We start from the raw sequence: 23,021 nt of genomic DNA, 5'->3' as shown, positions 1-23,021 counted from the left end.
GCTTGTTGGCCGTTTTATGATCCATGCACTGTGCTTGTTGGCCGTTTTATGATCCATGCACTGTGCTTGTTGGCCTTTTTATGATCCATACACTGGGCTTGTTGGACTTTTTATGATCCATGCACTGTGCTTGTTGGCCTTTTTATGATCCATGCGCTGTGGTTGTTGGCCTTTTTATGATCCATGCACTGGGCTTGTTGGCCTTTTTATGATCCATGCACTGTGCTTGTTGGCCTGTTTATGATCCATACACTGGGCTTGTTGGCCTTTTTATGATCCATACACTGGGCTTGTTGGCCTTTTTATGATCCATGCACTGGGCTTGTTGGCCTTTTTATGATCCATGCACTGGGCTTGTTGGCCTTTTTATGATCCATGCGCTGTGCTTGTTGGCCTTTTTATGATCCATGCGCTATGCTTGTTGGCCTTTTATGATCCATGCACTGTGCTTGTTGGCCTTTTTATGATCCATGCACTGGGCTTGTTGGCTGTTTTATGATCCATGCACTGGGCTTGTTGGCCTTTTTATGATCCATGCACTGCGCTTGTTGGCCTTTTTATGATTCATGCACTGTGCTTGGTGGCCTTTTTATGATCCATGCGCTGTGATTGTTGGCCTTTTTATGATCCATGCACTGTGCTTGTTGGCCTTTTTATGATCCATGCACTGTGCTTGTTGGCCTTTTTATGATCCATGCACTGGGCTTGTTGGCCTTTTTATGATCCATGCACTGTGCTTGTTGGCCTTTTTATGATCCATGCGCTGTGATTGTTGGCCTTTTTATGATCCATGCACTGGGCTTGTTGGCCTTTTTATGATCCATGCACTGTGCTTGTCTGCCTTTTTATGATCCATGCACTGGGATTGTTGGCCTTTTTATGTTCCATGCACTGTGCTTGTTGGCCTTTTTATGATCCATGCACTGGGCTTGTTGGACTTTTTATGATCCATGCACTGTGCTTGTTGGCCTTTTTATGATCCATGCACTGGGCTTGTTGGCCTTTTTATGATCCATGCACTGGGCTTGTTGGCCGTTTTATGATCCATGCACTGTGCTTGTTGGCCTTTTTATGATCCGTGCACTGGGCTTGTTGGCCTTTTTATGATCCATGCACTGGGCTTGTTGGACTTTTTATGATCCATGCACTGTGCTTGTTGGCCTTTTTATGATCCATGCGCTGTGCTTGTTGGCCGTTTTATGATCCATGCACCGTGCTTGTTGGCCTTTTTATGATCCATGCACTGGGCTTGTTGGCCTATTTATGATCCATGCGCTGTGATTGTTGGCCTTTTTATGATCCATGCACTGTGCTTGTTGGCCTTTTTATGATCCATGCACTGTGCTTGTTGGCCTTTTTTTTGATCCATTCACTGGGATTGTTGGCCTTTTTATGATCCATGTGCTGTGCTAGTTGGCCTTTTTATATATTTTGCAAATAGTTGTGGGAATATTATAACAAAAGAAAAAGACGATGCTTTAAAACAATAAATATAGGAATAACTAAGTGTCAGCAATGCATAAACACGTGGGAGATTTTGTGCACAATATTGTTATGTTGGAGAATGCTCACCTGCCAAGTTCAAGGCATCTCCTGCAGGAATGATACACAAATTAATTTCCTGATAGTGAATATAAGATGATCTGCTGAATTTCAGAATGTTACAAATGATCCCATCTCTAAGGTAGTGGTTCCCAAACTTTTCTTGATTACAGCGCCCTTGGGTTTTAGAATCTTTTCTTGGTCCTACTAGCCAAAAGTTTCTTATTGATAAATTCAGAAATAAATATTAAATTAAGTAAATTGTGTTTAGACCAGTAGTTCTCAAACTTTTTTGAATCACGGCACCCTAGAGTATCAGAATTTTTATCATGGCACCCCATGGCCAAAAGTTTCTTATTGAGAAATGTAGAAAAAGATATTAAATGAAGTAAATTGGTTTATATGTCATCCTTAGGGTCAGTTAGGTGGTGAGGGACAAGATTTGCTTCTGTTTGTTCACATATTCTATGATTAGCAGCCATTAGCTTCGCACTGGTTTTGCCTATTACATTGACCATAAATAATTTGAATTGGTCCTGGACCACCAACCCAAGGCACCCCTGCAAGTGTCCTTAGGCACCACAGGGTGCCACGGCACACAGTTTGAGAACCACTGGTTTAGACAGATGTGCTCTATTGCAGCTTAGCTGCATTTGTACGCATTGCGGTAATGCTATGCCACGTGAAGCTGCCATTATTCGCACCTGCAGGTCTCCGATTCAATTGAATGGATCGTGGGTGTGAGCGTACGCACGCACCCACAAATCTTGAGAAATGCTATGCATTGCGGCAACAGTACATAAGGACACATCTGTATGTCATCCTTAGCTTCAGTTATGTGGTGACGGACAGGATTCACTTCTGTTTGTACACCTACTTTATGATTGGTAGCCATCAGGACTGGACTATAAATAATTTGAATTGGTCTTGGACCACCGACCCAGGGCACCCCTGCAAGTGCCCCGAGAGAACCACTGGGCTATTGACTGCACTTATATGTGTTGTATATTTGTGTTGCATGCCTTTCATTGACTTCTGGTAGAGTTTCCTTCTTGGAAAGGAAAATCTCACTGTAGGCCACTAGACAGATGTGACCACAAAAAAGATTTACCTTTCTCCTAGCTTTTAAGATGTGAAATTATTTAGTTGCTACGGTTCACAAAGTTTTAAATGAGATGGTGTATTTGTTAAATAGTTACTTTCTGTCCCTAACTTTTTTCATATTTGTCCTGTCCATTTTTGTCATATTTGTCCTGTCCATTTTCATTATGCACATTCAGTGGCGTAACTATGCGGTTACAGGAGGTGCCATTGCTATGTGGCACGGACACTTCCATTAGTGCCCAGCTCCCCTGCACCACCTGGGGGAAGGGGTGTAGTGTGCCCCCTCCGAACAGCACCCCACCCCACCCCCCTCCCATACCTATAATGATTGGGCCATCTTCTGCATAATATTTTTTAAGATGGCCATACGCAGAAGATTCTATCGCCTCCATTTCTTCATCTTTCATGAACGATGGCACTGCCAGCAAAAGGCGGTGGACCCACTGCAGGCGCATTATGGGGTGTGTTTCATTTTGCAGGGCGTGTGGTGCAGGGAACCACTTGATCCAGTGGACCACAAGCACTGCGCACCTTTCACTGATTATAGATACATCACTCATGTGGCAAATGTCATTAAAAGTGGTTGTTGGGTATTATAATATGTGCTAGTGACTGTGATGGAAGAAGATGATTGATATGAGGGGATGTACAGTAAGATGATGAAGAGACTCGAGGAAGTTAATGCATTAAAGTGATTGCCGGTAGTAAGCATGACCCTGGGCAGCCCTAGGCATGCCTATACCGGTATATCGCTGTGACTAGAGGTGTCTCTCTAGAACAGAGGTTCCCAAACACGGTCCTCAAGGCACCCCAACAGTCCAGGATTTAGGTATATCCATGGCTCAGCACAGATTGTTAAATCAGATTGACTGAGATACTAATCAAGTCACTTGTGACCAGGCATGGATACATTTAAAACCTGGACCGTTGGGGTGCCTTGAGGACCGCGTTTGGGAACCTCTGCACTAGAAGCATTGAGGGTCCACAAGACAAGTTCCTGTGGGCCCCACAAAGTTCTAGTTACACCCCTGTACACATTGTATGACATAGCTGCTGCTAATTCGCTGGTCAGATGCATCTGTGGCTGTACTTTTCTGTATAGCTGCGGCAGACTAATTGCCTCCTTATGTTAATGCAAGTAACAACTCGTGTGTGCTAATAATCCATGCCCTGTTTATATGTTCACTGTTTTCATCCTTAGCATCCGAACTTGCAACAAACCCTGTGACTGGACAGCTAGATACCATATGATCTAATTACACAGATTATCTAATATGTCTGTATCATATCGTATCATAATGTTCTGCTCTTTATATCCTATCATTGTAACATTTTAAACTTTATTTCCTGATATTATTGCATTTTATCTGTATATGTATTCTTTAAAGCGCTGGGGACATTTGTTCCACTTTTATAAATAAAGTTTAATAATAATGATAGAACCTTATCAATTTATGTAAGTGCCTAGTTGTATCTCATCTATTTAAATTAAGAGCGGCTGTTTTGCTTTACTATTACGGAGCATTGACGTTATGGACATTAATAATGTCTAGTCCTGTCTTTTTTCAGACAAGGAAAATGTAGAAAGAGAACAAGGGACACTGTGAAGCGGAGAGGTTCCCTCTCTGATCTGGACTGCGCCCTTCCTGCCACTCCACCTCACAATGTCAAAGAAGGGAGCCAGCAGCAGCAGCAGAACCAAGGGAGACAGACCCGACGTACTCGCTTCCTTGCAGACTGCCAATGAAGACCTGAGGGCAAAACTCACTGATATCCAGATTGAACTTCAGCAGGAAAAGAGTAAGGTGGGTACCTTCTGCATTATCTGCAAACAGTGCCAGACTGGGCCATGAAGAACCCACCGAGGAATGCAGTGGTAGGGGCATAAGCTTAATGGATGTGGTCAACCACCAGAGTGGTTGAGAGAACAAACTCAGCCAGCATGGAACAGGGACCCCTTATAAAGGACTGAACAAGAGTGTGTTAAGACTGCCCATTTTGAATTGCAAAATTACTAATCTTGGTGTAGTGTCGATAGAAACCAACCAAGAACCCAAGTTCATCTATAGTCTTTCCACAGTCTGGAACCTGGCCCCTAAAAGAGGAGTCATCGGTCAGTGGGGCCCACTGAGCATTTCCCCTGTGCATCTGTGGGCCAGTTCTACCCCGTCCACAAATAGGTGGCATAGGGACACACTGTAACAACATCTTGCACTATCTCATTATCAACTTATGTTCTTTCAAACTTATAAGACAAGTGTTTCAAAAAGTATAAACGGTCCAAGTTTCCAAATCCCTTTGCTATTTCCATCATCAATTGGCCATTTGAGAGACTTCACAAAGATTCTTGACAAACTTTCAACTCATATCTTCAATGCTGCCTGGTGCTTGGTGGCCATACACTGGAAATGCTCAGGGCTTCCCTCTCATCGGCAACCTTTGAATAAGATCTGGCACCTGGCAACCATGGAGAAAATTTCACCTATCTCCACAAGAAGTCCCATCAGTATATTAAAGTTTGGTGTGAATAGTTCATCTGTAACCATTCCACAACCCCTAGAGATCCTACACAGGTCTCTTCCTCTAACACTTTCATAACCCCATTGTCTACCTCTAGCAAGTTTTAACTGCCCTTTCTTATTTCACACCATCAGGTGCAGGGTCTTGGCATCCGGTAACCCCCCCCCCCCCCCCGCACCCCTACACCCCCTCTTCAACTGTCGCCCTGTTCTAATGATATTTACTGTATCTTTCACTGCTCCTTGGATATGTTCTGTGTTGCCCACACTGGCACTTTGCCTAACTGAATTACATGTCTGTTGCTCAACTCTAGAATTTTGTATTCTAAAGTTGATTTAATTTGAACCTAAAAGTGTTTGACAGTAAAGTGTGGAGCTTCTTAGACATAAATTGTACTCCCACCAATGTTCATAATATCACCGGGCCACCAGTGGTCAACATCCAATGGTTATATTGCTGGGGCCACCACATCTACTGCCCAACTTGGCGCTATGACTGGGTTTTACTCTAAACTGGAGCCTATTTAATAGAGCAGGCGGGGATCACAGAGGAGTAAATGTTCAGGGAATGAGGAACATGGGGGAGTGTTGATTACTTCTTATAATTTCCCCCCGGAAGTGGAAATCTTCGGTTAAATTAATCGCTAGTTGTGATCCAACCTGAATGAGGTTGTATGCTAAGTAAACCCAATAGGGGCTATTGAATTGGGTGCAGCACTGAATGTTAGCCTGCCTTATCGCACATATCACAGCAATGAGGAATGTACTTTCAGAGCTATCTATCACTCTAGTCTAATGTAGTCATGGTGGGACAGCTGCTCTGATAAGCATGTGCACTAAGTGACCTGGAGGGAACCGAGAGATCGTCTTTGCACTCTGGGTAGCTCTTTCCATTGGAAGGAACATGCTAATGGCATCAGAACACTAGAACATGGCATCAGCTATTGTTTATGGATGATTGAAGGAGACCAAAAGCTTTATAAATAGCCTTCAGTGTTTTTTAAACAAGGGTTGGTGAACAGTACATAACCTCACCAGGGAAGTACACACCAAACATTATATAATGAGCCCTTCCTTCTGCTGCAATCTTTTGCATAACACTGCTACTGTATATTGCCACATCATCAGATATTTTGCTTTCCTTAACAAAGCTTATTCATGCCTACAGAATGGTGGTTATTAGGCCCTGGGTAGAGATTTTATGTTTATCCTTGCTATGCAAATTTATTGTAAATAAGAATAATTCTGCGTGCGGCAGTAGCACAATGCCTCCTAAGTGTTTTAGATGAGTTTATTCAGATATCTCATCTTGTTGTGTTATTCGTTAATTTCAAACCAGAAAGACTTCTGCTATCAGCGCTAACAATAATATACAGCAGCTCTGTGTGTATCTAGCAAATCGAATCATGGTGATATTGTTCACATTTAGATCGGACATTTAAGCTGCAGCCTGTGGTCAAGGGACCCCAATTCTCTGCAAGTCCTTACACTAGCATACTGTATATACCCAGCACACTATTAAAGTGCTATTAAATGCACTCACCTATCAGGTACAGAGGGGAACATCTATACAGGGGCTGGCTTGTAAGTCACACCCAACTAGGCCTTTTATATGAACCAATGGGGGTTATTCAGAGATGGACACAGATCTTGCCTCTGCATCAAAATCTGCGTCCTTCTACTCACATGCTGGGGGCCGCCCAGCACAGGGCAATGCCGCCCGCCCAGCATGTGTGTGACGACGCCCCGTGATGCATTTGCAATTTCATTGCAAACGGATAAATTTGAGGTCGACCCCTGCCTGTGCCATTTTTTTCTCGGAGCAGCTGTGACGTCACGCAGCCTTCCCAAAAATGGTCTGGACATGCCCGCGTTGTCCGGACCCCACCCACAAACTGAAGTGTCTTCGCCCCCTCCCCCCCCCCCCCAGACGGCTGCCGCTGTCAATCACTTTGCGGCTGCATCCTTCTGGGATGTGGCCATATGGTAAAGGGTCAAGCACATTCACTATGGGGGGTAATTCAGAGTTGATCGCAACAGCAAATTTGTTAGCAGTTGGACAAAACCATGTGCACTGCAGGTGGGACAGATATAACATTTGCAGAGAGAGTTATATTTGTGTGGTTTATTTTGTTGCTGTGCAGGGTAAATACTGGCTGCTTTATTTTTACACTGCAATTTAGATTTCACTTTGAACACATTCCACCCAAATCTAACTCTCTGCACATGTTATATCTGCCCCACCTGCACTGCACATGGGGGGTCATTCCGAGTTGATCGCTCGCTAGCTGTTTTTTGTTTGCTAGATACACACAGGTTTGCAGTATTTTATTGTTCGCACCGATAGCAAATGTCTTCAGGGACAAATGCAGGATTTAGTCAGGGGGGTTTCCGTGGGTGTGTGTGTATGTATATACTGTATATACATATATATGTATGTAAAAAATAATCAGTTTGGCTCATCGGGGGGGAAGTTCAGGTACCCGCCGAAAACACCCCCCTACATGCACCAATGGTCTTTCTGTTTAGTATACACTTTGTGGCATTAATACTGCCACACAGCTGGTACCATGTACAATATGGGCAAAACAGAGAACTGCCATGTTTCTTTTCTGTATAGTTAATTTCAATCAAGAAATGAGGTTTTTATGGAGTTTCAGTATGGTGATGAATTGGTCGACAGGAAGGAAACGCGTCTTCCTGAAGCTGATTTTGGAAACTTTGGGGTTAATTCTGAGTTGATCGCAGCAGGAACTTTGTTAGCAGTTGGGCAAAACCATGTGCACTGCAGGGGGGGGGGGGGGGGAGGCAGATATAACATGTGCAGAGAGAGTTAGATTTGGGTGGGGTGTGTTCAATCTGCAATCTAATTTGCAGTGTAAAAATAAAGCAGCCAGTATTTTACCATGCAGAGAAACAAAATAAGCCACCCAAATCTAACTCTCTCTGCACATGTTATATCTGCCTCCCCTGCAGTGCACATGGTTTTGCCCGACTGCTAACAAAGTTCCTGCTGAGATCAACTCAGAGTTACCCCCATAATTGTTTAATCTATTTGGTACATTCAGGCCCACCATCAGGGGGGTGCTGGGGGCACAGTAGTCCCGGGCCCGGCCTCTCTAACAAAGAAGAGAGGGCCTGGGCCGCTCATGCCGCCGTCCGCCCTCCGCTCTGTTCCGCCCCCTTTTCATGCCCGAGATATGACAGTCACAGGAGGGGGAGAGGACACTGCAAGCATCAATTGTAAGTGTCCCTCCCAAAATGGCCGCTGCCTCAGAGGAGACAGTTTTGAAAGATACTAGAGGAGGCTCCTCTAATATTTTTAATAACTGTCTCCTCTGAGGCGGCGGCCATTTTGGGAGGGACGTTTTCAATTGAAGTTTGCAGCATCCTCTCCCCCCTCCTGTGACAGTGTCAAAACTTGGGTATGAAAAGGGGCGGGGCTATCGGAATGGAGGGGGCTGGGCTACACGGGACCAGGCTGGCTGCTACCACAGGTCACAGGAGAATACTCTGCAACAGCTCTTGTGATAGGTAAGTTGAGGGAGAGTAAGAGAAAGTGTGTGTGTGTGTGTGTGTGTGTGTGTGTGTGTGTGTGTGTGTGTGTGTGTGTGTGTCATACTTACCGACATTGTATTTCTCCTCTCCGGGAGAAGCCCGGAGAGGAGACGCTGCAGGTGTCTTCGGGGGGCGGGGCCGGGCGGTGACATCACTAAGCCCCGCCCCCACACCGGGAAATGCCTCGATTCGCGGGTCCGCGGGAAGGGGGCGGGGCTAAAATGACGCAATTTGCATCATTTTAACCCCTTCTCCACCCGACGGACCCGCGAATGTGGGAGGTTATCTCTCCATCCTGCTCGCATCACTAGGGTGCGAGCAGGATGCGGGAGACCTGCCCACTCTTCCGGGGGTGCGGGGGGCTACCCCAAAAAACGGGAGCCTCCCGCAGCTTCCGGGAGAGTAGGTAAGTATGATCTGTGTGTGTGGTCACTATATGTAAGCGGTGCGGCGCTACTATTGGAGGCATGTATAAGCGCTACGGCTACTGTTCACAGGATTTATATATTTTTTAAATACAGATTTATTTTTATTTAATTATTTCTTTCTTTTTTTTTTTTGGGGGGGGGGGGGGGGTCCATGCCCATTTTTCAGTCACGGGCCCCACAATTTCTGATGGCGGCCCGGGTACATTGGTGCATTATGTATTTTGATTTATAAGTGTAGGTAGATATTTCCTTTTATTTTTTAGTTTACTTTCTGTATTTAGACTGATAATATATTTTCTCTGACGTCCTAGTGGATGCTGGGAACTCCGTAAGGACCATGGGGAATAGCGGGCTCCGAAGGAGACTGGGCACATCTAAGAAAGAATTAGGACTACCTGGTGTTCACTGGCTCCTCCCTCTATGCCCCTCCTCCAGACCTCAGTTAGAATTCTATGCCCGGCCGAGCTGGTTGCACACTAGGGGCTCTCCTGAGCTCCTAGAAAAGAAAGTATATATTTAGGTTTTTTATTTTCAGTGAGATCTGCTGGCAACAGACTCACTGCTACGAGGGACTTAGGGGAGAGAAGCGAACCTACCTGCTTGCAGCTAGCTTGGGCTTCTAGGCTACTGGACACCATTAGCTCCAGAGGGATCGAACACAGGCCCAGCCTCGGTCGTCCGGTCCCGGAGCCGCGCCGCCGTCCCCCTTGCAGAGCCAGAAGCAAGAAGAACGTCCAGGAAATCGGCGGCTGAAGACTCCGGTCTTCATTAAGGTAGCGCACAGCACTGCAGCTGTGCGCCATTGCTCCCCATGCACACCACACTCCGGTCACTGATGGGTGCAGGGCACTGGGGGGGGGCGCCCTGGACTGCAATAAGAGTACCTTATATTGGCATAAAACACATAATATAGTCAGTAAGACTATATATGTGTAAAATCCCCTGCCAAAAATATCCTTAAAAAAGCGGGAGAAGTCCGCCGAGAAGGGGGCGGGGCTATCTCCCTCAGCACACTGGCGCCATTTCCTCTCACAGCTCCGCTGGAGGGACGCTCCCCAGGCTCTCCCCTGCAGTTTCCAGGCTCAATAGGTTGACAAAGAGAGGGGGGGCACTAAATATAGGCGAAAACTGTATATTTATAGCAGCTATAGGGGAAAAATCACTGTGTGTAGTGTGAATCCCTGCATTATATAGCGCTCTAGTGTGTGCTGGCATACTCTCTCTCTCTGTCTCCCCAAAGGACTTTGTGGGGTCCTGTCCTCAGTCAGAGCATTCCCTGTGTGTGTGCGTGTGTCGGTACGGCTGTGTCGACATGATTGATGAGGAAGATTATATGGAGGCGGAGCAGGTGCCGATAAGTGTGATGTCACCCCCTGCGGGGTCGACACCAGAGTGGGTGGATATGTGGAAGGTATTAACCGACAGTGTCAACTCCTTTACATAAAAGGCTAGATGACGTACAGCAGTGGGACAGCCGGCTTCTCAGCTCGTGCCTGCCCAGGCATCAGGGGCTCAAAAACGCCCGCTACCTCAGATGGCAGACACAGATGTCGACACGGAGTCTGACTCCAGTGTAGACGTCGATGAGACAAATGTAAAATCCACAAGGGCCATCCGTTGTATGATTACGGCAATGAAAAATGTGTTGCACATTCTGACAATAACCCAGTTACCACAAAAAAAAAATGGTATTATAGTTGGGGAGACAAAGCATCCAGTGGTTTTTCCCCCATCAGATGAATTGAATAAAGTGTGTGAAGTGGGGTTCCCCCGATAAGAAAATAGTAATTTCTAAAACGTTACTGATGGCGTACCCTGTCCCGCCAAAGGACAGGTTACGTTGGGAGACGTCCCCTAGGGTGGAGAAGGCGCTCACACGCTTGGCAAAAAAAAAGGTGGCACTGCCGTCTCAGGATACGGCCGCCTTAAAGGAGCCTGCTGATAAAAGCAGGAAGCTATCCTGAAGTCTGTATATACACACTCAGGTATTATACTGAGACCTGCAATTGCTTCAGTGTGTAGTGCTGCAGCAGCTTGGTCCGATACCCTGTCAGATAATATGGATAGACAGGGATACTATTTTGCTAACCATAGAGCATTTTAAAGACGTGGTCTTATATATGAGAGATGCACAGAGGGATATTGCCGGCTGGCATCTAAAATTAATGCAATGTCCATTTCTGCCAGAAGAGTATTATGGACTCGGCAGTGGACAGGTGATGCTGATTCTAAAAGGCACATGGAGGTTTTGCCTTATAAGAGTGAGGAATTGTTTGGGTAGGGTCTCTCGGACCTAGTATCCACAGCAACAGCTGGGAAGTCGACATTTTTACCTCAGGTTTCCCCCCAAGAAAGCACCGTATTATCAGGTACAGTCCTTTCGGCCACAAAAAGGCAAGCGGGTCAGAGGCGCTTCCTTTCTGCCCAGAGGCAGGGGTAGAGGGAAAAAGCTGCACCAGACAGCCAGTTCCCTGGAACCAAAATCCTCCCCCGCTTCCTCTAAAGTCCACCGCATGACACTGGGGCTCCACAGGCGGAGCCAGGTGCGGTGGGGGCGCGTCTCCGGAACTTCAGCGACCAGTGGGTTCGCTCACAGGTAGATCCCTGGGTTCTACAAGTGGTATCTCAGGGATACAAGCTGGAGTTAGAGGCCACTCCCCCTCGCCGTTACCTCAAATCTGCCTTGCCGGCTGCTCCCAAAGAAAGGGAGGTAGTACTGGACGCTATTCACAAGCTGTACTTCCAGCAGGTGATAATCAAGGTACCCCCCCCCCCTTCAACAAGGGCGGGGTTACTATTCCACAATGTTGTGGTACCGAAACCAGAGGGTTCGGTGAGACCCGTCCTAAATTTAAAATTCTTGAACACTTATATAAGGAAGTTCAAGTTCAAGATGGAATCGCTCAGGGCGGTTATACAAGCCTGGAAGAGGGTGTACCCATGTACCCACCTCACCAGGAGTACCTCAGGTTTGTGGTACAGGACTGTCATTACCAATGCCAGACGTTGCCGTTTGGTCTGTCCACGGCACCGAGGGTATTTACCAAGGTAATGGCCAAAATGAGGATACTCCTTAGAAAGAAGGGAGTTATAATTATCCCGTACTTGGACGATCTCCTGAAAAGGCGAGGTCCAAGGAGCAGTTGCTAGTCAGCGTAGCACTATCTCAGGAAGTGCTGCATCAGCACGGCTGGATCCTGAATATCCCAAAGTCGCAGCTGATTCCCGCGACGCGTCTGCTGTTCCTGGGTATGATTCTGGACACAGAACAGAAGAAGGTTTTTCTCCAGGAGGAGAAGGCCCAGGAATTATCATCTCTGGTCAGGGACCTCCTGCAACCAAAACGGGTGTCGGTGCAGCACTGCACGCGAATCCTGGGAAAGATGGTAGCTCTTACGAAGCATTTCCCTTTGGCAGGTTCCATGCGTGGATCCTCCAGTGGGATCTCTTGGACAAGTGGTCCGAATCGCATCTTCAGATGCATCGGTGGATCACCCTGTCACCAAGGGCCAGGGTGTCTCTGCTGTGGTGGCTGCAGAGTGCTCATCTTCGTGAAGGCCGCAGATTCGGCATACAGGACTGGGTCCTGGTGACCATGAATGCAAGCCTCCGAGGGTGGGGGGCAGTCACTCAGGGAAGAAAACGTCCAAGGACAAAAACTTCCTTGCATATAAATATTCTGGAACTACGGGTCATTTACAATGCCCTGAGTAGAACAGAATCCCTGCTTCAAAAACAACCGGTGCTGATTCAGTCAGACAACATCACGGCTGTCGCCCATGTAAATCGACAGGGCGGCACAAAAAGCAGGATACCAATGGCAGAAGCCACAAGGATTCTTCGAAGGGCGGAGAATCACGTGATAGCACTGTCAGCAGTGTTCATTCCGGGAGTGGAAAACTGGGAAGCAGACTTCCTCAGCAGACACAACCTCCACCCGGGAGAGTGGGGACTTCATCCAGAAGTCTTCAAGCTGTTTGTACACCGGTGGGAACGACCACAGGTGGACATGATGGCGTCCCGCCTCAATAAAAAGCTAAAAAGATATTGCGCCAGGTCAAGGGACCCTCAGGCGATAGCTGTGGACGCTCTAGTGACACCGTGGGTGTACCAGTCGGTTTATGTGTTCCCTCCTCTTCCTCTCATACCCAAGGTACTGAGGAGAATAAGAAGGAGAAGAGTAATAACTATAATCATTGTTCCGGATTGGCCAAGAAGAGCTTGGTACCCAGAACTTCAAGAAATGATCTCAGAGGATCCATGGCCTCTGCCGCTCAGACAGGACCTGCTGCAGCAGGGGCCCTGTCTGTTCCAAGACTTACCGCGACTACGTTTGACGGCATGGCGGTTGAACACCGGATCCTGAAGGAAAAGGGCATTCCGGAGGAAGTCATCCCTACGCTGATTAAAGCTAGGAAGGATGTGACCGCAATACATTATCACCGCATATGGCGAAAATATGTTGCGTGGTGTGAGGCCAGGAAGGCCCCAACGGAGGAATTTCAGCTGGCTCGTTTTCTGCACTTCCTACAGTCAGGGGTGACTATGGGCCTCAAATTGGGTTCCATTAAGGTCCAGATTTCGGCTCTGTCGATTTTCTTCCAAAAAGAACTGGCTTTACGGCCTGAAGTTCAGACTTTTGTTAAGGGAGTGCTGCATATTCAGCCCCTTTTTGTGCCTCCAGTGGCACCTTGGGATCTTAACGTGGTGTTGGATTTCCTAAAGTCGCATTGGTTTGAGCCACTTAAAACCGTGGAGCTAAAATATCTCACGTGGAAAGTGGTCATGCTGTTGGCCTTGGCTTCGGCCAGGCGTGTGTCAGAATTGGCGGCTTTGTCTTGTAAAAGCCCGTATCTGATTTTCCATATGGATAGGGCGGAATTGAGGACTCGTCCCCAATTTCTTCCTAAGGTGGTATCAGCGTTTCATTTGAACCACTCTATTGTGGTGCCTGCGGCTACTAGGGACTTGGAGGATTCCAAGTTGCTAGATGTAGTCAGGCACCTGAAAATCTATGTTTCCAGGACGGCTAGAGTCAGGAAGACTGACTCGCTATTTATCCTGTATGCACCCAACAAGCTGGGTGCTCCTGCTTCAAAGCAGACTATTGCTCGCTGGATCTGTAGCACGATTCAACTTGCACATTCTGCGGCTGGACTGCTGCATCCTAAATCTGTAAAAGCCCATTCCACGTGGAAAGTGGGCTCTTCTTGGGCGGCTGCCCGAGGGGTCTCGGCTTCACAACTTTGCCGAGCTGCTACTTGGTCGGGTTCAAACACATTTACAAAATTTTACAAGTTTGATACCCTGGCTGAGGAGGACCTTGAGTTTGCTCATTCGGTGCTGCAGAGTCATCCGCACTCTCCCGCCCGGTCTGGAGCTTTGGTATAATCCCCATGGTCCTTACGGAGTTCCCAGCATCCACTAGGACGTCAGAGAAAATAAGAATTTACTCACCGGTAATTCTATTTCTCGTAGTCCGTAGTGGATGCTGGGCGCCCATCCCAAGTGCGGATTTTCTGCAATACCTGTATATAGTTATTGCTTAACTAAAGGGTTTTTGTTTGGAGCCATCTGTTGAGAGGCTCAGTTGTTATTCATACTGTTAACTGGGTATAGTATCACGAGTTGTACGGTGTGATTGGTGTGGCTGGTATGAGTCTTACCCGGGATTCCAAATCCTTTCCTTATTGTGTCAGCTCTTCCGGGCACAGTTTCCTAACTGAGGTCTGGAGGAGGGGCATAGAGGGAGGAGCCAGTGCACACCAGGTGGTCCTAATTCTTTCTTAGATGTGCCCAGTCTCCTTCGGAGCCCGCTATTCCCCATGGTCCTTACGGAGTTCCCAGCATCCACTACGGACTACGAGAAATAGAATTACCGGTGAGTAAATTCTTATTATTTGATCCTCTGACGTACCACAAAGCTCTGATTTATTTTATTTTTTTACTCTATAGCCTAAAGGCATTTTACTGATTACAACTGGCAAAGAGTGTTATTCAGATGTGGAAGTAAACAAAAAAAGCAAGCAACTGGGCAAAACCATGTGCACTGCAGGTGGGGCAGACGTAACGTGTAGAGAGAGTTAGATTTGGGTGGGATATATTGTTTCTGTGCAGGGTAAATACTGGCTGCTTTATTTTTCACTGCAATATAGATTTCAGTTTGAACACACCCCACCCAAATCTAAGGGGGTGATTCAGATATTTTTGCACAGCAATAGACTGCGCATGCATATGCACTGCAATGCGCACGCGCATTGGTAAACAACAACAGGCATCGCCGGTCAGCGACAGGCTGGTGCAAAAAATGCAGTCGCACAGCCATTCGCATGCTGATTGATAGGAAGAGGGCGTTTGTGGGTGGTAACTGAGCGTTTTCTGGCAGTGTCAGGGAAAACGCAGGCATTCCTAAGCGTTTTCAGGGCGGCTGTGTGACGTCAGCTCCGGACCCGATCAGCCTGTTCTCATCGCACTGGAGGAGTAAGTCCTGGTCTGCGCACACACTGCACACAGTAGAAAAGTCATTCAATGGTGAGGTGCGAATGGATTTGCAGCTGTCCGCTGACTGAGGGATTTTTAGCAGCTCAGCGTACATATGTGATCGCACACTTGCATGGCGAATATATACTCCCCTTGGGCGGCGACTATCTGAACGCAGCACAACAATTTTAGCAGCCCAGCGATCAGGTCTGAATCACCCCCTAAATCTCTCTGCACATGTTACATCTGCCCCACCGGCAGTTCAGCATAGTGTTGCCCAGTTGTGTGCTTTTATGGTTTGCTTACAAACTTGAATAAGGCCCAAAAGCACTAATACATTCTGCTTAGCATTGTGACTATCCGCCTTATATATTAAAATTCCACCTTTAGAACATCTATAGTATTTTCTTTTTAAGCTGTCTTTTATATTGCTCCCATTTTGCCCATTCATTGATAAATAAAGATCAGCTTTTTGTTCTGGGTCTCTTTATATATCTAGGTCAGCAAACTTGAAAGAGAGAAAAATCAAGAGATCCGCCAAATTCGGGAGCACGAACAGCATAAAAATATTGTCCTTGTGACCGAGCTGAAAGCCAAGCTGCATGAGGAGAAAACTAAGGAACTACAAGCCGTCCGGGAGGCCCTACTCAGGCAGCACGAGTCTGAGATGATCCGGGTTATTAAAATAAAAGACACTGAGAACCAGAGGCTGCAGGCTGTGGTGAATGCGCTGAGAGATGCCGCGCCGGACAAAGTTAAGACCGTTCTTTACAACGAGGCCAGGGAAGAAGCCAAAAAAAGTTTTGAATTTGAGAAAATCAAAATGCAACAAGAGATTTTTGAGCTAAAGGGGGCCAAAAAGCAAGTGGAGGAGACGCTGACTGTGGTCATCCAGGCCGATAAAATGAAGGCTGCGGAAATCAGGAGCGTCTTTCATTTACATCAAGAGGAGATCTTTAAAATTAAAAGGGAATGTGAGAGAGAAATCCGCAGATTGGTATGTGCTGAAATCACCTTTAATTACAATTTGTGCTAAAATCTTCTTGTTCCAGTAATGCAGCTTTGTCTTCTGTTTGCAGGATAATTTCAAAAATTAAGGATTAATGTTGCATGTTCCAGTCGGGTATGGGTCGTTGGGTTGACCCAATTTAGGTCGACACTCATTAGGTTGACCACTGAAGATCGACATTGTCATTTAGGTCGACATGTACTAGGTCGACAGGTCAAAAGGTCGACATGAGGTTTTTGACTGTTTTTGGTGTCATTTTCTCTCGCTCACCATGCTTTGGGCAAGGTGCCTCGCTTGATTACCATTCCAATCGTAGTCCACGTCGATCGTTAAGTATGAAAAAATCCAAAAAAATTAAGAAAAAAAATGTGAAAAACTCATGTCGACCTTTTGACCTGTCGACCTAGTACATGTCAACCTAACGGCCATGTCAACCCAATGCATGTAGACCTAATGGCATTGTCAATCTTCAGTGGTCAACCTAATGAGTGTCGACCCAAGTTGTGTCGACCTAACGACCGTAACCCGTTCCAGTCTTAGTTGAATACAACGGGCAAGTGGGGAAGTTGCCCATAGCAACCCATCAGCTTGTAGTTATCATGTATCAAGTACATTTTATAAAATTATAGGTAGAAGCTGATTGGTTACTATGGTCAGGGGCGCCAGTGGGGGAAGGTGTGGCCAGGCCCCCTCCTTACACAATACTACAAAAAACTCTATATGTGCGGCTGCAAAGTGGCCATGTGCAATGGCGAGGGGGCGCCTATGTTTAGATTTGATTGCGGCGGGGGGGGGTGAGGGGGTGGCGTCAGGTGCGATCGCCTCCACACCGCAGATAGGAGAGAGGCTGACTACTGTTGCCTTCTCTCCCTAGCCCATCACACAGCAGTGTGTGCTGCACTGGGGGATAGAGGCTGCTGAAGCAGTCAGCCTCTCTCCCTGTCTGCCCACTGTCTACAACGGGGAAGGGGGCGAGCGGCGGGACCTGCGCCCCTCCAACAGTGCCATTCCCGGGGAAAGAGTACCCGCTCCCCCCACCTCTTAGGGCCACTGACTGTGGTCACCTTTTCCATTTGTCCTCTAAAGTTTGATACATCTCATTTTTGTACAGGTTTGTGACACCTGCGCTCACCCTCTGTTCGGTGTTATGTGTGAGAAATAATATGTCTCTGTGATCTGTAAATACTTTCATTAGTCACAATGCTGAGTATAACAGATAGTACAATAATGCATATATAACAGAGGATATTTGTGATTACACAGTGATGCCCTTAATAGCAATGGCACCATGCATACTATGTGAACATCCGGTGTATTGTGAATTAAATACAAGATGTTTTAAAAAATAATAATAATAAAAATGATGATGATAATAATATTGCGGTGTGATAGATCTCCTTAAGGAAAGTCTTCTGAGAAAAGGAATGTCTCTGTTCCAGATATATAGCGGCAGTCTTTTCCTGAAGGGATTTGCGTTCCCCTCAGTGTGAGTCCAAGCGGTGTGCCCAGAGGCAGTTCTTTTTCAGTAGATGAAAGTAGCTGGAGGTCATGTTCTGGGAGGCTGGCATCCCGTCCTGCCAGGTGCAACTTACCCTCACGATGTGGTGTTTGGTTTTCTTTGCTCACTCTGTGGTGAGTGATGGTGTGACCTTTTGTGCTGTTTCCACTGTCTCCGTCCCTGGTGGTGCTCCTCAGCAGACAGAGCTGGATGCCTTCCTGGCTCCGCTGCTGGTCCACCGGGTCCCGCGGGAAGCCTCAGTGAACAACCGGAAGTTGCGTTGCCGCAAGGCTCCGTTTTTTCCTTGGTCCTGTGCGGTCTCAACAGCCACTCCACTTGGTGGGTGTGGTTCCAAATGGTGATTGATGTTTCAATGGAAATGTATCACTTAATGCCTCTGTTGATTTCAAACAGTAGTATGCCAGAAAGACCATAAAGTCCACCATACTTGCCTACCCTCCTGGATCGTCTGGGAGGCTCCCGGCCTCGCGAAAAGGTAGGCAAGTCTCCTTGGATCCGGCTATCCTTCACAGTGGGCAGTCCAGAGAGACTGATGATGCACTTTGTGCTGAATTGCAACATCGTAGTCCCGACCCCCACTATTCAATGATGGTGATCAGGGCATTGAATAGCAGGAAGCGGGGCTACGATGATGCAATCGGACGTCCACCCCCACACACACACACACCGTACCACCCACCCGTGTCAAGGCCACGCCCCCTGTAATATCGACTTGCCTGCCCGCCTCCTGCATGGAGCAGCCAGAAAGTCGGTAAGGCTGAGTCCACCACGATCCCTATTTCCGCACCATGTGTGCCTCTCCCAGCACAAACCCAGCTGTCCTTCTGTTTTATATGTATATCTAAAGAGTATGATTGTGATAAAACTGCCTAGAATATAAGTTATATATGTTGAGTTGGCCAGAGCAAAGAAAGCAAAATACATTACATTGTTCTTTTGTCTATGCTTCCAGGCTCAAGTGGAGAAATCAGCTCTTTTGAAGAAAAAAAAAAAGTTGTGCTACTTGTGCTGAATACACAGTGGTTTTATTATTCTAAGGGGCCTATTTATCACCATCCGCATCTTGGATGCGGATGTCATGTGATCAAATCGCCAAACTCGCATTGCGATAATTGATTACATCGCAGGGATGTATCAATTATCTCATGCAGGGACAGAGCTTGCGGTCAAGCTCTGTCCCTGCGATGCCTCTTCGCAGCATCATAGAGGTATTTTTCATAAAAAATACACCGATGTTCTGCTGCGCATGCGCCGCCCCCGCCGACATTGCCACTACCACCGCCACCCGGTCGACCCCCCCATTGCAACCCCAGCAGGATAATATACTTACCTGTCTAGGTAGCCGGTCCGCGCTGCTTCTGCTGGGCTGCTGGGCTGCCGGATCCTGTGTACTGCGGTGACCCCCGTTGCTGTAAAGTGTGCTGCCGCTTTGCAGCGTCACTTTACTGCACTGGAGTCACATTGCAGCATATGGGGGACTCGGCACCCGGCAGCGGACACCAGAGCAGCGGTCACAGGCTCCCTGGACAGGTGAGTGGGTTTTTTTAATGTTTTTTTGGGGGGTGGGGGGGGGGGGTGTTAATTTTTTTTCTCTTTTTTTTTTTTTACACTGTGATCAGCTTTAAAGGGTTTGGAGCAGTTTTTCATGAAAACTGCTCCAAATGCCCTTTAATACATTTAGGTGATACTAAAATAATGTGAAAAGGGTGTGAAAAGCCCAGGGTTGGAATTCCTCGGAAAGTGGGGACCCCAGAAAAATTTAATGGAGTCCCCCCTCCCGAGCAACAACCAGCACTGGGCTGAAAGGCCAGTGATATGCCCCGCACCCCTGGTGGTGGGTGCGGGGTTCATGCCATGCTAATATTGTTCTTTACAGGGGGCCTACAGGTCCCAGCAAGCCTGCCCCAGCATGCCGGCACTTGGAGAACCACAAGTGCCAGCAGCCCGGACATAAAGTGCCTACTGGCACCTGTAATATTAAAATAAACACCCAACACATTTAAAAAAAAAAAAAAAAGTTTATTGTACAGGTTCTTCATCTGGAGGGCGGCGGCCTTTGGGCAGCTCTTTTGCATGGCCACCACCTCCCCAGGGCTTCCACAGCGTCTTCTGGCTTCACCTGGTGTGCAGCGTCCGTTAAGCTCTTTTGCATGGCCGTCGCCCATCCAGGACTTCCACGGCGTCTTCTGGCTTCACCTGGTGGGCGGCAGCCATTAAGCTCTTTTGCATGGCCGCCGCCCATTTAGGACTTCCACGGCGTCTTCTTGCTTCAGGAGCTCTTCTCTGCTCCACCTCCGCCGTCGGACTGACAGCCGCACCCTCACGCTGACTTATAAGGCAGCCAGAGGGGGCGGAGCGATGACGCGGCGAGCCGTGATTGGCTCACGGCAGCCATCTTGAATTTCAAAAGTGGCGCTGAGGCGCCATTTTTTAAATTGGAAGCCGCTCTCTGCTGCCGAACTTGCAGAGTGGATCCGCTGTCCCAGTGGATCCGCTGGCCCAATCACATCTGGGGGACTTACAGGGGCGTGCATTCATGTGGGCTGAATGCACTCCCCTGTCATTGAGGCACCAGTATAGGTGCCGCTTCCCCATGTATTTTCAATGGGCTTTTACAGCCCATTGCTTTGCCCTGCCCCCTGCCCACCACCTGCTGCCCGGACTTTAATGTTAGCAGCGGGAGGCACCTCTCCCGCTGCCTCCCACCTTACGATGCAGGCATATACACAAGGGGTGAAAATGGTTAAAATAATAAAAGAAGATATTTATAACAGACTCTGTGTTATAAATACCTTCTTTTTATTATTTTAATCATTATGACAGGGGAGGCACTGCCTCCCCTGACTGCACGTCCCTGGATGATATCCAATACTGTGCAAGATCTGTTATAAACATTGTTCCTCCAAATTGAAATTAAATATTCCAAAAATATACAGTGCCTTTAGATCATAAGTACGAAACAAATGTATTGAATTAAAAACGAGTCCAGAAGACCACCAGTAAAAATCAGATTTTTAACAATATTAAAGGATTATGCTGTTAGGACATTTTCTTAATTATTAATAAGCCTAAAAACCCTAATGTGCTTACATTCCATTGACTGATATTATAGTGCAGCTTACCAGTTCACAATGCACAAACCATTCATTAAGAACCTCCAACATACAGCTCAATGTTGAGATTTTGTAAAGCTGCTTCTCTAAGATTGCTAAAGTGCAGTGAGAGGGGATTTAAATACCCAGCTCGTCTGGTGACAGTGAAGCAGAATTAAGTACGGAGCATTTACAGTGAGAAGTATGAAGCAAAGAAAAGAGTACTGACTAAGTAAATCTTGTGGCTGAAAGATATTGCTTTTTAGTAGAGATGTGCGGCAGACACTGTTCGGTTTTTGTGTTTTGGTTCTGGATCTCTGTTCGTGTTTTTGATCTGGATTGGTTTTGGCAAAACCACCCTTTCGGGTTCTGGTTTTGATTTTCGATCTGGATGGTTTTTTGTTTTTTTTTTTTAAACATAAAAACAGCTAGAATCACATAATTTGGGGGTGTTTTTGGTCCTACGGTATTATTGACCTCAATAACATTCATTTCCACTCATTTCCAGTCTATTTTGAACACCTCACACCTCACAATATTGTTTTTAGGCCAAAAGGTTGCACCGAGGTAGCTTGATGACTAAGCTAAGCGACACAAGTGTGCGGCACAAACACCTGGCCCATCTAGGAGTGGCACTGCAGTGGCAGACAGGATGGCAGTTTTCAAAACTAGGCCCCAAAGAGTACATAATGCAAAGAAGAAAAAGAGGTGCAAGATGGAATTGTCCTTGGGTTGGGCCCTCCCACCCATCCTTACGTTGTATAAACAGGACATGCACACTTTAACAAACCAATCATTTCAGCAACAGGGTCTGCCACACAACTGTGACTGAAATGATTGGTTTGTTTGGGCCCCCACTAAAAAAGAACATAGGCGTGCGCAGCACATTTTATTAGGGGGTGCACGACAGGAGTGGCGTGCCTAGCCCCGCCTACTAGGCGTGCCTAGCCCCGCCCAGTAGGCCAGTATACAAATAGTGGAGGTAATTCCAAGTTGATCGCAGCAGGAAATTTTTTAGCAGTTGGGCAAAACCATGGCCCTCATTCCGAGTTGTTCGCTCGCTAGCTGCTTTTAGCAGCTTTGCACACGCTAAGCCGCCGCCCTCTGGGAGTGTATCTTAGCTTAGCAGAATTGCGAACGAAAGATTTGCAGAATTGCGAATAGAAATTTCATAGCAGTTTCTGAGTAGCTCCAGACTTACTCAGCCATTGCGATCAGTTCAGTCAGTTTCGTTCCTGGTTTGACGTCACAAACACACCCAGCGTTCGCCCAGACACTCCCCCGTTTCTCCAGACACTCCCGCGTTTTTCCCAGAAACGCCAGCGTTTTTTCGCACACGCCCAGAAAACGGCAAGTTTCCGCCCAGAAACACCCACTTCCTGTCAATCACAGTACGATCACCAGAACAATGAAAAATCCTCGTTATGCCGTGAGTAAAATACCTAACTTTTGTGTAAAATAACTAAGCGCATGCGCTCTGCGAATCTTGCGCATGCGCAGTAAGCGACTAATCGCAATATAGTGAAAATCGGCAACGAGCGAACAACTCGGAATGAGGGCCCATGTGCAGTGCAGGAATGGCAGATATAACATGTGCAGAGAGAGTTAGATTTGGGTGTGGTGTGTTCAATCTGCAATCTAAATTGCAGTGTAAAAATAAAGCAGTCAGTATTTACCTTGCACAGAAACAAAATAACCCACCCAAATCAAAAGGGCCCTACTCATTTCCCGATGCGCCGCCGAGGTGCCCGACGGCCGATACGGCCGACG

At 47.0% G+C, this 23,021-nt stretch overlaps 1 protein-coding gene across 5 annotated transcripts in view; it reads left to right on the top strand.

Annotated features, from left to right (window-relative positions):
- The window catches only part of JAKMIP3 (Janus kinase and microtubule interacting protein 3), a 377,626-nt gene that overhangs the window by 159,544 nt on the left and 195,061 nt on the right, over positions 1–23,021 (top strand). For all 5 annotated transcript variants that reach the window (XM_063962183.1, XM_063962186.1, XM_063962185.1 and 2 more), the window contains exons 2-3: positions 4,216–4,451; positions 16,131–16,628. In XM_063962183.1, the coding sequence (XP_063818253.1) occupies positions 4,311–4,451; positions 16,131–16,628 (639 nt within the window). In that variant the 5' untranslated portion in view covers positions 4,216–4,310. The remainder of the gene's footprint in view (positions 1–4,215; positions 4,452–16,130; positions 16,629–23,021) is intronic.

This window comes from Pseudophryne corroboree, chromosome 3 (assembly GCF_028390025.1).
Source record: "Pseudophryne corroboree isolate aPseCor3 chromosome 3, aPseCor3.hap2, whole genome shotgun sequence".
Classification (NCBI taxonomy): domain Eukaryota; kingdom Metazoa; phylum Chordata; class Amphibia; order Anura; family Myobatrachidae; genus Pseudophryne; species Pseudophryne corroboree.
This window is presented reverse-complemented; position numbering and strand designations above follow the sequence as displayed.